Raw genomic sequence first — 18,395 nt, 5'->3', positions numbered from 1 at the left:
CTCCTTCTTATATAAATCTCATTTGTTTAAAAGACCTCCAAAGAACAGGCGAATCTCAACATAACACCGACTGTTACGTAACAGTCGGGATCATTAATATGTACGCCCCAATATTTGCATATGCCAGCCCACGTTTCCAACATTATAAAAGGCATTAGACAAGGGCAGCCAGTACGTCTCTGGATCTGCACAGGTGAATCATCAGACTAGGTAAGCAAGAAAGGACAATAGCAAAAAATGGCAGATGGAGCAATAATAACTGACATGATCCATGATATCATGATATTTTTAGTGATATTTGTAAATTGTCTTTCTAAATGTTTCGTTAGCATGTTGCTAATGTACTGTTAAATGTGGTTAAAGTTACCATCGTTTCTTACTGTATTCACGGAGACAAGAGCCGTCGCTATTTTCATTTTTAAACACTTGCAGTCTGTATAATTCATAAACACAACTTCATTCTTTATAAATCTCTCCATAAGTGTAGCATTAGCCGTTAGCCACGGAGCATATAGCCTCAAACTCATTCAGAATCAATGTAAACATCAAAATAAACACTGTACTTACGCGATTAGACATGCTGCATGACGAACACTTTGTAAAGATCCATTTTGAGGGTTATATTAGCTGTTTGAACTTTTTTTATGTTGTTTAAGGCAAGCGGGAGATCCGTGGCGCACGAGATTTAAAGGGCCACACACCCTGAATTGGCTCATTTCTAATGATGCCCCAAAGCAGTTAAAAAATGAATTAAAAAAAAAAAAAAAAATCTATGGGGTATTTTGAGCTGAAACTTCACAGACACATTCAGGGGACACCTTAGACTTATATTACATCTTTAAAAAAAAAGTTCTAGGGCACCTTTAAACCATAAGCATTTTTTAACTATTGAGGACCAGTAAACTGTCCTCACTGTTTGGTTGTCATAATATAAGTGAGGACATTTGGACTGGAATGTACCTCATATTATGGCATTGGCAAAGGAAATTACACCTTACGTTCTCTTCAACTTAAAGGTTATGCCGTTTATTGTAGCTATATGTGTGAGCTCAGTTTTTCTGTCATTTGGTCAAAATCTCACTCAGGTTAATTAAGACAGTATTGGCTTTCACTCGACGACAAATGCTAGATTAAGACACTTTTCTTCGCTTCTCAAATAAAACATTAGCTTTTATATAAATTGAGTCAAGAAAAATCTAGCCCAACAGCAATGATATTTTAATTTTTATTAATTGATAAAGTAATTTTCTAGCAGAGTTTTATCATTAGTGAGAAATAATAATAATAATAATAATAATAATAATAATATATATACAATTTCTACAGTTTCTCTCTGTATATATGCTATGGTCTCAAAAACAATATTTAAAATTATTACAATTTAAAATAACTGCATTGTTTTAATATATGTTAAAATGTAATTTATTCATGTGATGCAAAGCTGAAATTTCAGCATCATTACTCCAGTCTTCAGTGTCACATGATCCTTCAGAAATCATTCTAATATGATTTTGTTTATTATCCTCAATATTTTGTGGAAACCATGATACATTTTTTTTCAGGATTCTTTGATGAATAGAAAGTTCAAAAGAACATTATAAATGTCTTTACGGTCAATCAGTTTAATGCATACTTGATGAATAAAGCATAATTTTTCTTTTTTCTTTTTAAAAAAATGGAATAGTAGATCTCCCAGTGTGCCTTTTTTTCTCATACTTTATTAGAAAATGTTTCCAACATGGCATCAATAATACAATAATAGCCTACCTATGGAAAGCATTGCACAATACGAATGAGAAAGATACATAAGAACTACAGAAAAAACAAGATAAAAATTAACATCTTTAAAAAATTACATAAAGCATTATTTATGGGGCGTCTCGTATACCAAAACAGTATATTTTGACTTGCAACCATAACATCATAATTCCTTTCTGATTAAAGATTCTAAGCAGTTTGTTCATTCCTGAATAAAGAAACATTTGTGAATCACTGCGCAAGTATACATTATCAAATCACACAAGTAGTGACAGAATGAATTAAACGCTGAGCTCAGTGTTCAAAATAAACAGGAAATGAACATTGAGGCCTGTAAGCCAGTATAGTGTTATAAATGTGATCGAGGTTGAAATTTGTCTTTAAAACATTCAATCCAGCATTTTTCATTTCTAAATCAACCGATTCATTTTAAACTTGAGGTTGATGACAAAAGTTCATTGTTCCACATATTCATGCCCAAGCACACATTACAATAAGGCCAAATAAATGCTGGTGTGTAATTTTATTGAAAGCAACAGTGGTACACTGAACATTCGGAGCTCTTGCACCTTACAGTAACACTTTAAATAGCAACTCATTGTACAGATGCCACATGAGTGGGTCACCATTTGTTGTCCTACCTAATGATAAAGCTTCAAATTCCCCCCCCATGATTAAATATATATGTATAATATCCATAATACACATCATGGGAAATCATTGTTAGGTTGTAAAACAGTGATCTGTAAATTGAACATCCATACCAAATTTCTCATCTCGTTTCATCTTTATTTTACCAATTAAAATGCATTAAAAAAAATTACACATTTCTGTTTGGATCAAATTGTTGCATCTAAACAGGCTGTGTTTGGTAATCCCTGAACATGCTGTAAAGAAAAAAAAAAAAAAATTCAAGTATCAGCTTGACAAGTAGCGGAGGGGACGAACATGGGTTAAAATAAAAGGCCGCATAATTTCATCTCTCCCACATGGCTTTGTTCATTATTATGAGAATTGGGAGGGAAGGGGGAGAAAAAAAAAAAAAAAAAAAAAAAAAAAAAAACACATTTTACAATCATGTAACAACTTGAAAAGTAAACCATTTCAGACTCGAGCACCTTGCAGACCTGGAGAGTTCTCATTTACACAACGCATACTACGCCCACTACTGTGAGGTATGAACAAAGCATTGATGGTAACCAATGATTACTGAGGATTCTTCATAACAAATAAAAGTGAATATTGCAGTAACTCAAAATATGACACTGAGCAAAAGTGCATTTCTATAGTTTTGTGCTGAAATGAACAGCAGCAGAAAAGGCTCTTGCAAAATACATGTTCTTAAAAGCAAAACATATATAAAAAAAGATGCAGTTTCAAGTTGTTAATACCATTTATCAGTGGTGGTTCTTAACAGACGCTAGTCATCACATGCTTTAATCGATGAGGCCGAAGAGAAGCGTGAAGTAATACGTTGGCTTGACACTGCAGAAAACAGCAGTGCGGCGGTTAATACAGGTGAAAGAGGAGGTCGTGAAACTAAACGGGAGAGATGACACAGGCGAGTACGTCAAGGCTTTGGCTGGTTTAGTCAGCTTCCTCCTCCGACTCTTCCTCTTCTGCCGTCTCCAGCCAGGTGAGCCACTGGTTCACCTAAACGACAGGGAACAAAAAAAAAAAAAAAAAAATGATGTAAATGACACGATGAAAGGCCGTCATTGTTTACTGCGGTAGGATAATCGCGGTGCACATTACCTGGAACAATGCTTTTCCTTTTCCTGGAAACTCCTGGGTAATATCTTCTTTCCATGCTAGGAAGGCCTCTTCTTCAATTATCTCCATATCGTAGAAGTTGACAAAGTAGCGCAGTAACATTCCTGAGGAGATAAGAGACGATTAAAAACAGGAAAACAAGCATTTCCGCTTATTACTTCAAATCTCTCTGTAAACAAACTCCACTGTTCCCATACCTTTAGACCAATAAAGTGCCATGAATTTCAATTTTCAATCATTCTGCATATATGTATATGAAGAGTTTGGTTCCAGAACGCAATAACTCCATTTTGATTATTTTGAGTAAAAAGGTGTTTTCTTTACCAAGAAAGTGGCAAGATGAAAACCCCTATTTTCTGTTTCACACTTTCAGATAGCATATTTTGGATATAAAAACATAAAAAATTCAAATCTACATTTTGATTTTAAAAAGTTTAAACTTTTAAAACGTATTATTTTTTTTTCCCAAAATGCAATAAATCCATGACACTTTTTTTTCAAAATGCAATTAATTCGTCAATATAAAAGTTATTTTTCAAATTGAAAATACACAACAAAGTAAGTTGATTCACATATATGACAGAGTCTAAACTTTGCCAATATTTGTTTTATATTCAGGCATTTTACTAAAAATACATTCAACCGTCGCTCCCAAACTGGTCATGTTAATGTCATGTTAATGTTATGAATTATTTGTCATTACCGATTAAAGAGTATCTGGCGCCACCGCACGGTTAAATAAACACACTTTTTTCCGAGTACATTTGTATTAAAAACGGCTTTTAAAAAAGCCTTTAATGTTTACAGTGCGTGGAATGGTGCGCTGTGATTGGTTGAGAGCGGATATATCACGTTCTGCAGAAAAAGGAGACTGGCGTTTGTCGCGTTTTGGGAAGAAAGGGAGAAAACATGACAGAATAACACGACGGATATCGCATTTTGCGCAAAATTAATAAATGACTTTTCAATACCGACCAGATACAATACTGATTTTGGCGGAAACGCAATTTTTTGAAAATGGCGTTTATCGCGTTTTGGAACCAAACTCTTCATATATATATATATATATATATATATATATATATATATATATATATATATATATATATATATATATATATATATATATATATATATATATATATATATATATATATATAGGGTTTAATTTTATAAAATATAATACATGTATATAAAAAAAAAAAAAAAAAAAAAAAAAAAACGCAATTTACATTAAAAAAAAATAAAAATCATTAAAAAAAAATTGCTTTATATTTAATATATTATAAACAAACTTAAATGGTTTTATTTTATAAAATGTAAATTTTAAATGCACAAAAATAAAAAAAAAATAAAAATAAAACATGCATTTAAAACAAAACCATTTTAAAATAGGGATGCTCATAATTAACTGGTTAACCGTTAACCGACAGTAAGAATTTAGACTAGTAATTAATAATGATTAATCAGTTAAATGGTTTAAAAACTAATTTCTCAAGATTTTATGAAAACAAAAAAAATATTATATAACAAAAAATTAAAAACATTAAATAAAATAAAGTAAGCTATACATATAATTGGGTTTTTGAGATAATTCGGCACATTCTACTACGGACTATTTAAATTGAGCAATGTAACTATATACTTTTGGTTGACTTATTTTGATAATGAACAGGCTGCGATGGCAAGTTAGCAATGCTAGAACATGTGTGCGTGAATGAGGTGATCTGCACAATCAAAATACTAAATTTATGATCATACTGATAACAGCAAGCTGTCATTTGAAACTTTAAAGGGTGTACTTGTGTGTACACTCACACTAAACAAAATATTGTGATTTTGGAAAATAAAGAACAAAAACAGGATGCCACTTTCTGCCATTAATGATCGATTAATGAGATTAAGGAGGAAAAAAAAGTTTAATTACATCTAAACAAACAAACATTTCTCTGATAAATAGATTTTCCTCCAGGTCTGGGGAGATAATTATTCTTATTCATATTTCAGGTTGTCTGAGACTGGGAGCATTTTCAGACGTACCTTTGGGAAAAGCATGGGCATTGCAGTGGACCTGCAGCGCATACAGTGCACTGACTTGCAGGTCCACATGATCATGCAGGAATTTTTGCATCACCGGTTTGAAGGCAAGTAGCAGCTGCTTTTCCTGGTCAAGCTGCTCTTTCGTAGGTGCAGACAATTGGTCTTCTCCTTCAGTGGAATACATTTCATGGAAGATGTACTGCAAAAAGCTAGAAGAATTTGGGAAAGGGGGGGATTTAATCAAGTGTACATAGAATAAAACTTCAAGTGCTTTTACAAGAATCGTTGATCATGATCATACCTGGTCATCAGAATGTTAACGAAACCCTTATCAGTGTGCAGTTTCAGAGAAATGTTGTCCTTGATCCACTTGTAGATGGTTTGCGGGGCAGGATCTGCTTTGATCTGCTTCAGCAACTCCTTCTCCAGCTTCATGAGAGGAAATAAGAAGCTCAGGCCCTTCCCTTCCAGAATCTCCAACATGCGATCTTTGTTTTGATCTATTTCTGTGGGCAGAGGTAGGAATATGGGAAATGAGTCCATATGAAATGAACTCATTCATTTTTCATTTCAAAGTGAATAGATTTGTTGATGCTATGCCGGGTTCAGGCTACATAATATTTTTGTGTCACGATAGTCACAGTCAGATTATGCGATTTTGACTCTTAAATTCTTGTGTAGTGGACAAGACATGTTGGTTCCTGACCAATCATCACTTGCCATCTTAAATTATATGTGTGATGTCATCAAGTCGGAACTAGCGATGACCGGCAACAACAATGGCCATTAGCGGCGCGTTAGTTTAATGTTAATTCCAGAACTCACAGGGTTGCTGAAGCACTTCCACTATCAGCATTTATCTTTTTTCCCACTCTGTCTCTGAGATGTGATGAGATCTCGTGTCACAATATGAAAATGTGAGGGTGAAATTAGCCAAGAATATGCCACCATATGTTTACATTACATTGCCTCCACTGTCATTTTGTTTTTTTTATAGAAATAAAACCACTTAATTCAGTTGGATAACATTCGCTTCAATTGTTAACTACTGTAAACGTCTGCTCTGCTCATCCAGCACGAGCTGCAGAGTTGCACACAGTGCAGCAGGAATCACAGTGCACAGGATCATGTGACGTGAGTAAGGCGAGATGACCGACAAGACAAAGTCGGAGGATTCAATGCGCAACAGAGCCAAAGCATCTGATAAAATGTCTCATCTTGTAGAATGCGACGTCTTACCAAATTTGAAAGCAAAAGTAAAACTCGAGCTCCCTGATGCACGCAAATTAGGCAAATTTGGCCTGTCTCCCATCAACCCTGTCTTAGGCTGGGCTGTGTAGTTGCAACCACCTGTTAGCTCTGGTCTCTGTTTTGGTTACTTGCAATGCAAAAATCGAGCTTCTGTGCTCCTATTGGTTAATGTCACAGATGTGATGGACCCCTCATGGAGGATCGAGAAGAAAAAAAAAAAAAAAAAAAAAAAAAAAAAACCCTAAACATGCTAGTCTTTCTGTCGTGGCATCGGTTTTCATCCACTATGACACACTATACTAGATATACAATCGATTCTTGCGTACAGACGGCCATTGTGAATCACCACTACACCCTACGCCTAAAGGATTGTGCCAAAATCAGGCTGATATAGTGTAGTCTGAACCCAGCATTAGTGATGCACCTACATTTCAGCAACAGAAATTAGACCAGAAATAAATGTTTGTATTTGGCCTAAAGATTTTGAGAGGCCCAAACTCATTGACCAAAAAGGGTGATGCCGTTTAATTAGCGCTTCATCAGTGTCTGTTTCATGCACACAATATGGATGGCCACAACAGATAAATGCCAGCTGTGCGGATTGACAATATCTCATTTTTCCCAAATGGTTTTTCATTTAATCACTCTTCATTTTGATCAATCAAGATCTTTTAGTGTTTGCCATTTTTAAACATTATTGTATGGTAGATGCTCAACAAATAATCCCAGCATTCAAATTCTGTCAATTTTTTTAATGTTTGTAAAGTTTGTCATTGACAAATAGATATTTTGATAAAATATGGAAATAAAAGACACAAAAACAACTTTTTTTTAAAAAAAGTAACTTGGTTATCAACCCTGTTACCCCATTTCTCCACCCATTAATCATTATCCTTTCATATAGTGGACGCTTAAGAACTTGTGACTGTCTTAGATTGTGCCACACTGAAGTTGGAGGACGATCTTAAAAATTCAACCCTGTTACCATGATTTTGTAAACTAAACTAAAATTAAGTGGATAAAAGAGTAAAAACATCAGCATATGCTCTAATAAATATTTTATAACAGACAAATTAAACTGTAAAAATGTCAACACTGTTAGCATTCTGAAGGCTTAATTACATACTAATGTGAAGTCAATTTACTTAATCTTTTTCAAAATGGCACCCGAATGACCTGAAAGATGCACATACAAAATGACGGTAACACTTTACAATAAGGTTTTATTAGTTAACATTAGTAACTATTAGTTAACTGTACTAAGGGTACGTTTACACGACAACTATATACTAAAACGGAAAAGTTTTTCCTTTTCTTTTTTCTTTTTGCGGTTTCAGGCCCTAAAAGTTATTTGTTAATGTTTAACCCTTAAATATTAAGAAATATCACTACCCTCCTCATTCATTTTTTAAAGTTAGACATCAACCTTCTTGGTATTTATTATAAACAATAAAAAAAGAAAAAAAAAATCCTAAAAATATAAAAGAATGCCTATTTTTGCGTTCATTTTGTGTAAAAATTGTATAGGGTCGCTAATGACCCGAGGTGTGTATGAGTGTACATATATTTTTTCTGCACAACAATAATTGAATCTTAGATGACGGAAAAAGTGCAATTCACCTTTATTCCACAAGGTGGCAATGTCTGATACACAATGCTGAAGTGACGACTCATTCAGACAGAAAACGAAATAAAACAAACATGAAATGGCTCAGCGATTTACTGCAGAGCAAGTACTGAACGCAATCAAATATGACTAACTGTCACTGGATGGATCTGGTGAAGCTGTTAGCGATCGAAATATTGATTTTGAAGATTTTGAAAATTATATCGTTTTGAGAATACGTTTGAGATCGCGAATGGACTCATATTCGTGACCTCAAACATAAAAATAGCCCATTATTTGCTGAATTTACTGGGAAATGAGCTCTGACAAGGCCAGTGGTGATGGCATAAAACATCTGCTTAAACTGAGCCCTTTCAAGCTCCAAAAGGTAACAAAATATGCTTTATTTTATTCTTCTGTAATTGTTACTCCAATATCAGAGGAGTTTTATATTATCGCGACAGGTAGAGATCCTTCCGTGTTAGATATTGATCTGGGTCGATAAAGACCCGAATATGTAAGAATGATTGGAGAAACAGTCATGCATTTAAGGGTTAAAAGTACCTGTGTTGACATGAACTAACAATGAACAGTTGTATTTTCATTAACTAACACTAACATCAATAAAAAGCTAATGCATTAACATTAACAGTGAGCAAAACATTTGTTTTTGCAATGTTAATGCATTAGCGAACATTAAATAATGGGACTTTACTGAAAAGTGTTTCCACACAGGAAGGACACAAAAGCACCGACCTGGCAGCATCTTCTGCATGTTGACCTTGCTCAGTTGGAACAGGTCGGTCAGCCACTCCCGGTCTTTCAGCTTGGCCATTTGCTGCAAGCAGAGGAGGAAAAGCGGGAAGTGGGTGCCGTTCTCCAGTGGGTGGGCCAACTCTGCCATGCTCACAAGTTCAGCAATGATGGCCCGAGCAGCAAACTGAGCCAGGTAAGATTTCACCAAAGGAATATCCAACTCAATCTTGGGACACTGGTCCAGAACATTGAGGAAAGCCTGTAAAAACATGCGATTTAAGGAAAGGATGAGTCCCAATTTGATTCAAGATTCAGGAAGTGTAAATTTCATTGTGTACACACAAACCTGCATAAAGTTCTCCCCTGTGACCAGTCCCTCCATGCGGAGTGTGTTGATCAGAGTGCTGACATGCTCTCGGTCCTCATCTGGGCTCTCCAGCGAGCACATGATCATCTTACTCAACATCTCAGGCAGGAAGTGTTTGGGAGCTTTCATCTCTCGCACCCCGTTCACTGCGTCGTACATGTTTTTGCTGCTCAGGAAAGCGGTCACAACAGTTTCCTGCCAAGTCACACAGATACATTTATGGAACAACTCACTCATAAGTTTCAGTGAATGACTTTCATTAACAAAATGTTGAGTGGTACACACAGTCATCTTAAGCAGTTCCTCCTTAGCAGGAGGTGGCTTCTTAGTCGTCTTCTGTGGCTTCTCCTGAATTGGAGGCGGGTTGGTTTTCAGGCCAAGTTGCGGTGGCTGCAAACAACCAAAAGGGTTAAATGCACATTTAAAAATGAAAAGATGACATTCCGTTCCCATGTGAAGATGTAGTACTCGTTACCTGTCCCAGCGGTGGAGTGGATGTGCGTGGAGGTTGAGCACTGGGAGGAATCATGGTAGGTATCTGCGGTTGCAACTTTGGCATTTGGTTTTTGTTCAAGATGAATGACTGAGCAGGTCTCAAGCTAATCTGAAATATGAAAAAAATCATTAATATCAGTCAGATCACAAAACATTTTTTCTTCAAATTATCCCAGAGTACAAAAGGTAAACATGTCAGCAGCATGGATGCAAGTGCTGAGTTGACAATATCGGTTTCATTTTAATCAGTCTTCATTTTGATGAACCGAGATCATTCCAATTCCAATCAATCTTCATTCAAGGTCCAGAAAAGTAGTTAAAACGTCGTTAAAACAGTCGACGTGACTACAGTAGTTCAACCTTAATTTTATGAAGCGACAAATACTTTGTGCTCAAAAACAAAAATAACGACTTTATTCCATAATCTCTTCCATCATTATCCTTACGCAGGTGATGCAGTAAGCACAGTGAAGGTTTCTGTTTACATCTGAATGCCGACTCATTATTGGCCAAAGCTGATCACATGACCAGCACGACGCATGCATGTGATGCTCATGCAGGAGCCGGCCAATATTGAGCCGGCATTCTGACGTAGAACCTGGAAGCGCTGGACATGAACAACGTTTGAGAATGACGAGAGAAGATATTGTTGAATAAAGTCATTATTTTTGTTTTTGCACACAAAAGTATTCTTGTCGCTTTATAATATTAGGCCGTGTGTCCAAAGCATTTTTTCCAGTGACTAGTGTACTTTTTCAATTGTTTTCAATGGGAACGCCGCGTTTTTTTTAAACGCCAGGAGCGTAACGAGGCGCTGAGCATCTTTTTCACGCTCAAGCACTGAGAGTTCAGCGTTTTTTTACTGGTCGCCTCGAGTTCAACTTTGAGTAAAACGCTGCGCTCACTGTCACTTTGTAGCCAGCCGTCCAATCAGAGTGGAGGAGGGGCGGAACAAATACAACACCGACCAACCGTCACAACATTCTTGCTGTACAACGACATTAACAAGCAGAGTACGGAACAAAATGAGAAATTAATATTGCTGGTCTCTGAAAGTACATAGCAAGTAATTCCACATTGTGTGAACATTTTTATTCTGAAACAAATTACCTGCAAAATCAGTTATAAGTAACAGTGCCGCGGATATTCCGTATCATAGCAACAAAGCGTCCCAACTGAGAAAAAAAAAAAAAAAAAAAAAAAAAAAAAAAAAAAACGCTGCGCTGCAGAAGCGCTCACATATAGGCATTTAGGCTGAGCGCCTAGCGTTTTCAGCTGGCTAAAAATGCTTTGGTGGACACACGGCCTTAAAGCTGAACCATTGCAGTCATGTGGGCAGTTTTAATGATGTCTTTAGTACCATTCTGGCCCTTGAAAATGTTGATTATATTGCTGTCTATGGACGAGTCATATACCTCTCGGATTTCATCTAAAATGTGTTCTGAAGATGAATGAAGGTCTTATGGGTGTGGAACGACATGAGGGCGAGTAATTAATGACAGCATTTTCATTTTCGGGTGAACTAACCCTTTAAACTTGTGACATACTGTATAAACGCACATCAGCCCGATCGCTTTATTTAGCGTTAATGTAAACACTACATTTGGATTTATCAAAATGAATTCAATCTGATTGAAACAAAAGGTGTCCATGTAAACGTAGCTATTGACAGCTGTACAAGTTCATCGTCTGACAGAAAATCATTTATACCTCATCAGCATTCAGCTGTCCTTTCTTAATGAAACGTGGCGGCATATCCTTGGACTGAGCTTGCTGTTGAGATGAATGAGTCTGGTTCTGGAAAAGCGGATTCTGCCCCTTTGATTAAAAAAAAAAAAAAAGACAAGACAAGTTAAGACACCTGTAAGTTGCACTAATATTTTGACATCGGTTCTTTGATAGATTGGCATTTACCTGGTTGGATTTCATGAAAGGCTGGGGTGCAGGGGCCATGTGACCACCATGTCCGTTGAAAAGAGGGTTTGTGCGACGGCCCATGGTGGGGGAATACCTGTCCTGAATGACCCCAGGGCCAGTTCCAATCCCGCCGCCTATAACCAGACAACAGAGTTATTAAGCTCGCAATGAACCATAGTGCAAATCCAGTCACGCACCACCTGTCCCAGAAATGTCAACGCACTTCAGGACATACCTGGCATCTGCCCAAACATATCCGCTAATCCCCCAAGAGTTTCTCGATCAGGTTTTATTCTCGTCTGCAAGAAAGGGCTTTCTTGAAAGAAGTCAGTCCTTATTCCTTGAGTCATGGGTGGAATAAAAACACCCAAATCCTGTGAGGAAGAAAGAAAAAATAAATAAATAAATAATATCAGCATTGGGAATTTTTCTCCTTAATTTCTTGGAATCAGAAGTTTTGGAAAATTACATGTTTAAACAGCAGTGCCGTTTTAAAATGGTAACATCCTACACTCACCTTTACTGCATCCTGACGGATCTGGTTGATAGTCTTAGGTCCATTATCAATGAAAGCTTTCCGAGGCACCCAGTTGTTCTCTCGCAACTCCACAGTATCCTGAAGCAGGAAACGAATCCTAGCAGGCAAGTCCTTGTTGTTCATTAAGGATCGCATACGGCCGAAGTACTGATCCATTAAAGACTGCGAGAGAAAGGGGTGTTAGGAAATACCACTGCGTCTTAACCTATTCAAAGTCCTGGTAGTCTTAAAGCAGCTTACCTTGGCTTTCTCATGATCTAGTCTTGGCCCAACAGTTCTCATTATCTGACAGAGGCATTCCAAATCCTCCCCCATATCCTTAAGTTGGACTCTTTTCTTCTTTTCCAGCAGCTTTAATTAGAGTTTTCACACGCAACAACATTAGGATGGAAACGGAGTAACTGACACATATTTAAAATGCAGGATTTATGGGTAACTCACTGTTTTGATGCATTTATGAAGGATAGACTCGTGAATGAGATCGAGTTTGCCAAGTTCGCCAATGAATTTGATGTTGCCCAGCATTTTGATCTTGGCAATGGCACGCTGCTCCTCCTCCTCAGAGGTGAGAGGGCTGTCGTTTTTATCATAGACTTAAAAATAAAATAAATAAAATCATAAGTAAATATCTGGCAATTCAGCACAGCGGCAGTAATAATGTTAGCACTTCCTCAGTCTCCTTACTGTCAACATTTCTGGTGCGGTTCTCAAATTCATCTTGAAGTTTGGATATCAGAAGTCTCCTGAATGTCTGTAGGAGCAGGATGAAATGGTGAAATAAACATACCAATACTTGTGAAGCTTCTTGTGAATGAATAAATGGGAAATTCTTACTTACAGTGCTCTGTTTTTGTGATGATTGGATCTCTGTTGATGGGCCGTCAAAGTTTGGAGCATCCTCTGCCAAACGCAGACATAGCTGAGCATATAGCGAACTATACTTCGGCTCTTCGAGGGCTTTGTCTACAATCTAGTTGAAGCGAATAAGAAGAAAGGTCAACGTCATTTCAAAGCTTGTGTATTTTAGGCCAGCGACTTAAAAATAAGAATTAAGCCTTGCCGTGTAATTGCAGCCAAACAGACCTGCCATGTTAAATGTAATAATATTAAAAGGATAGTTCAACCAAAAGTGTTTAGGGAAGTTTGCAAGTGCGTGTCTAAAACTGGAGTGGAACGCAGCCTATGTTTATGATGGATGGAGACACTTTCTTCAGCTCATAATTGTGACCCGTTCACTGCCATTATAAAGCTCGGATATTTATTAATATTTCTCCAACTGCGTTCATCAGAAAGAAGAAAGTCATATACACCTAGGATGGCTTGAGGCCGAGTAAAGCTCGGGCTAATTTTCATTTGAAAGTGAACTAATCCCTTAATAACAAATACTACTGCATATTGCTGTGGAACTGAAGTTGGCATTGAGTACTGTGAAATTATTCAGCAGTGTTGGTATTGTGACAACTCTAGTCTACAAGTATAAAATACTCACCAGCAAGATGATTCCTTTGAGGACGAGCTTTGAATCTACGCCCACATTCAGGAGCTCAAGGCATAGCTTGTCAAACTTTTCAGGGGTCAGTTTATTAAGTATGCTAGAAAGACACAGAAGCAAAATGGTCAGTTCTTCAGTAACTAGTATTAAAGCCAGTTCAAGTATGTGTGCAACCAAGTATAGCCAAATCCAAGATGAAATGTTCTGCTGTGCCAGATGCTTGTGCACTTCTACAGTAAGACGAGGAAGCAAATTCTGCTTTCTGTAGTGTAATGCATTGTTCTTGAAAGATAAATCAGGGCAAACTCTATTGTATCTCTGCAGTGGTGAATGAAGCAATTTATTTCAGGGACTTACCCTCTCACTTTCCTGAAGATTGCATCGTGTCGTTCTTTTTCATTGGAGGAGTTGACATCTCGTCTAGTGCTTCGTGAAGGAACCCATCTCTGAACGCTAGGCCCTGGGGTTTTCCCCAGGAACTCGCTAGAAAAAAAAAAAAAAAAAAAAATACCACAAGGTTTTTGTTTTGAAAAAGCTTCAGTGACTTACTAATGTCAGACATAAAACATCAGTACTGAAATATCTTTGTGCCAATCAGAAAGGACTCTACCCTGAGATGACTAAATGACACTTAAATGCCTTCTCTAGCGTTTTATCTCACGGGCTAAACACCATTTTACCTGACACCAAGCTACTAATAATGTTTATTTAAAATTAACATGCGACTTAGTAACAAGACATTAAAGTGCCACTATTATGCCATTTTAAAACGTTCCTAATTTTGTTTTGGAGGTCTCCTAATAGTTTACATGCATCCAAGGTCAAAAAACTTTAATTTTCTCATTGCAGCATCAGCTCTTTCCTCATGGTGTCTAAAATGGTTCAATAAAGGATTCAGTCTCTCTAAACCACAGAGAAAGACATCCAATATAGGGAAGTCCCAGGGAAAGGGTACAGTTTAAATGCACAGCTACCGGACAAATATTCTCACTGAAACTCCGACTCTTCCAGGCTTTTATTGTTATTTTCATTTCTTATGCATTTGTTTCCTTTTCATGTAAAGCACTTTGAATAACCATCGTGTATGAAATGTGCTATATAAATAAACTTGTCTTGCCTAAACCCCGCCTTTCAGAGCCTACACTGCTCTGATTGGTCAGATGGCCCAGTAGTTGTGATTGGTCGACCGCTTACAGCATGAGTCGTAAATGAAACGCTCATTACCATATCTGAATTTCAGCTCTTCCTCAGCACTTGTATACACAGGGATACAAACAGGAACAATGGCGTTGGTTTTATCATATCAATCGCTCCCCGCTCCCCACTTTTTGGGAGACAATAACATTTATTGCACGCTTTGATCTTTGCAGACCTTTTACATTCACAAACAGCTATTACACACTGCATGAAAGGTAATATCTGAAAAACATAATAGGGGCACTTTAAAGTCGGCATTAACCGCAAGTTTGATAATCTTTTCCTTCCTATCGTGACGTGTATCTGAGTAAAACGGCTTCTCGAATTAGGAAAGAAAAAGAGTTGGGCAAGTTTTGCACATTATAATTTGATTGGCTCATTGTTTGCTATTGCTGCAAACTCATGCGAGTGACCAGTTACTGTCCTGCCTTTGCGCCAGTAAACACAGAAGTGTTGTTGCAAGGGGGAGGGGGGAGTTATTTTGATTCAAGATTATGAGTGCACATGAATTTTGATAAAAATAGTGATGTGCATGGACAAATAAGTCATTCTGTCATTCTTGATTTCATGGTGACTTCAAATTTAACTTATTTTCTTTCAGTCTGAAACAAAATTACAGTAATTTGTAATGATGGTCACTGATGTAGAGTTAAATTTTATTCAGTCAAAAGTGATGTGCATAACCAAAGTGATGATTTGTCTGAACTTTGCAATTAGTTCAAAACATTCATGGACCTGTTGTGAACGTAAATGACCCCCTCAGATGTATACCGCCATCAACTGTTTCTGCCTCTCTCTGACACCGTGTCTACACTGGATGCAACAGTTCTTCTTCGTGTCAGAAGTTGCACAAGTTACGTCAGAAATAGAATGGGGCATCAGTGCCAGTAGGGCCGCATGATTAATCAGATACCACGGATACCATGATTTCGTAATCGTTCAAAGGCGCGATTACAAGGAAAAATCCACTTAATGGGGCATCAGTGCCGGGAATTTGTCACATCGCATCCGGTGTAGACAGCATCACTGATTATAATGGGTTCTATCTGCTTTTTTTGCATTGCGACGCTCACGTCAGGTGCAGACACTGTGTGAAACTAGCTGCCGGCTTCACTTCTGGAAAGCGTTAATTAAAATGAATGAATAAATAAAAATACACACGTTTCAATGTTAAATTTCATAATACTTCCGTTTCCGTTTTCCCCCTCTTTCTAATAGAGGCACTGCCTCCCTTGCTTCCATAGAAAAAGAAAAAAAAAAAAAAAAAACACCCCTGTAATACACAAACAGCTTTTTAAAAATGATTCAATGTCTACAGCACAGTCTCTTCCACATAAACTAAGTTCTCCGAACGTACCTGTTGCCGACAGACTTGGGATAGTGCTGAGGTGCACCCCTACCTCCTCCTCCGCCCGAAGAAGCACTATATAAGTGAAAATTGATTTAATTGAAATGATTGCAATTCCTTACACCCACATCCCCAAAAATCTATGTTCTTCCAGATCTTCAGCTTAAAAGGTGGAGTATGTAGGATTTCTGTCTGCTAGAGGTCGCTAGAAGCCTATTCAAAACAAAGGCGTAGTTTGATGACGGCAAGTTTGAGCGCGGAATCTTGGGACATGTGGTCTTCACCTCAACGGACGGTGCAAAAGATTTCTCGGGAAGAAATCATGTTCATGATGTGATTATTAACGTTACTGTAGTATGAAGCAGAGCAGGAGCGAGTGTTGTGGAGCTGAACGAGGAGCTGGAGCGATTGAGCAACACACGCCTCACGAGCAGCGGGACTTTTATTATGCCACAGTCGCCGGCGCCGCTTCCGCTTCCCCGGTCATGAGTATGAGGTAACGCAGCTCTGTTTATCAGATTAGATACATTTGAGTGTGTTGAAAATTATGTTATAACGTTACTCTGTGCGTTCGCTCGGCGGCTGCTGTGAGACACTGTTACACACTGTAGTAAGATAGATTGATTTTACAATATCATATTAAATGCTGGATGGCTTGTGTTGATAAATGGCATGCAATTAATTTTAAAACGTGTTGTATGATGGAGAAAATGCTGTATTACTGTTACTAAAAATAAAGCTGCATCTGATTATGCTATGTTAGCTACTTCACAAAATAGTGTTTCTCTCTGAGGCATGGTAAAGCATGGAAAATTAGATTTAAACAATAAGACTAAACGTGTTGAGCTATATAACAATTAGTTTATCTATAAATGTAACCAAACAGTTGTTCCCTTGTCTATTAAAACATGTAATACATTAAAGCGTCTTTGGTGTTTCCATGGTTTCTACAAAATAAAACCGGAAACTGAGGGTAACGCGGGTATGACACAATTGACAGGCGACTCCTCACACGTCCCGGAGCCTTGGTTAAAATTGCAATTTTCTCACGATTTACAAATAGTTGGAAACATTTGGGATATTGTAAGTACGCAAGTTAACAAAATATAACACTGGCCTAGTAGTTTTGGGAAATTTTACTGCAAAAATCTTACATATTGCACCTTTAATTAAAAAGCAAATATGTACCTCCTCACTTATTTAACCTTAGCTAAATTAAATTAATGGTCTTCTCAAATGGCATAAGATCCATCGAAAACAGTGTATAAGAAGCAAAATGTGTACCTGAAACGAGAAGCACCCCCCTCTGCAATCACACTCTCCACTTTGGCGGCTTGACAATGAAAGATCCTCAAAAAGAATGAGTGAAAGGGTGGGGGTGTAGAAACACGGCCTGAGAGAGAGGAAAAACACTTCATTTAATAGATTTACACCATAAATGAACATGACACACATTGAACATGAACTAAAACACAGCAGAAATTAAAGGGTTCTTGAGTTACTGTGGAAAATGTAAAGAACTGAATTGCCATCAGATCTGAACAAAGCCGGAGGCCTCTGCCATGAGCTCAGATTTCACAAAAGAGCCTTGATTTATTAAACATTACACACTGAGCGGCATTATAAACCGTGTTTATGATCATTTAATAACGACGGCATCTGAGTAGTAAAATAATTAACATTTTATGACGACGATGATGATGATAGACAACAATTAAACCACACTGGGCTGTTGTCATAGAGATCTTCTCGTGCCATTAGCATTGAGGCTAATTATCACACACACAAGAAAACAGCCAGGATCGAGGCATCAAACGTTTAAAGTCAGCTCAATAAACAAGTGATAACTAAAACCAG

At 37.3% G+C, this 18,395-nt stretch overlaps 1 protein-coding gene across 2 annotated transcripts; it reads right to left on the bottom strand.

The window, feature by feature from the left end:
- Window positions 1-2,266: 2,266 nt before the first annotated feature.
- eif4g2a (eukaryotic translation initiation factor 4, gamma 2a) lies at window positions 2,267-17,923 on the bottom strand. Of its 2 annotated transcripts, none has more exons than XM_048186283.1 (19): window positions 17,823-17,923; window positions 14,351-14,476; window positions 13,991-14,093; window positions 13,340-13,471; window positions 13,186-13,252; window positions 12,943-13,094; window positions 12,742-12,852; window positions 12,481-12,663; window positions 12,199-12,337; window positions 11,961-12,097; window positions 11,757-11,864; window positions 10,027-10,155; window positions 9,837-9,941; window positions 9,531-9,746; window positions 9,185-9,443; window positions 5,873-6,077; window positions 5,572-5,780; window positions 3,514-3,635; window positions 2,267-3,411 (listed from the first exon to the last, which is right to left on the bottom strand). In XM_048186283.1, exons 6-19 carry the CDS (start codon window positions 13,024-13,026, stop codon window positions 3,346-3,348), a joined length of 2,073 nt encoding a protein of 690 aa, XP_048042240.1. In that variant the 5' UTR covers window positions 13,027-13,094; window positions 13,186-13,252; window positions 13,340-13,471; window positions 13,991-14,093; window positions 14,351-14,476; window positions 17,823-17,923; the 3' UTR covers window positions 2,267-3,345. The 2 variants fall into 2 exon arrangements, with proteins under 2 accessions (XP_048042240.1, XP_048042239.1); XM_048186282.1 differs by lacking the exon at window positions 17,823-17,923 and adding an exon at window positions 16,352-16,464.
- Window positions 17,924-18,395: the final 472 nt, after the last annotated feature.

The sequence above is a fragment of the Megalobrama amblycephala genome, linkage group LG3 (assembly GCF_018812025.1).
Source record: "Megalobrama amblycephala isolate DHTTF-2021 linkage group LG3, ASM1881202v1, whole genome shotgun sequence".
Taxonomy (NCBI): Eukaryota; Metazoa; Chordata; class Actinopteri; order Cypriniformes; family Xenocyprididae; genus Megalobrama; species Megalobrama amblycephala.
The sequence above is the reverse complement of the archived record's forward strand: the minus strand, read 5'-3'. Positions and strand labels throughout refer to the sequence as shown.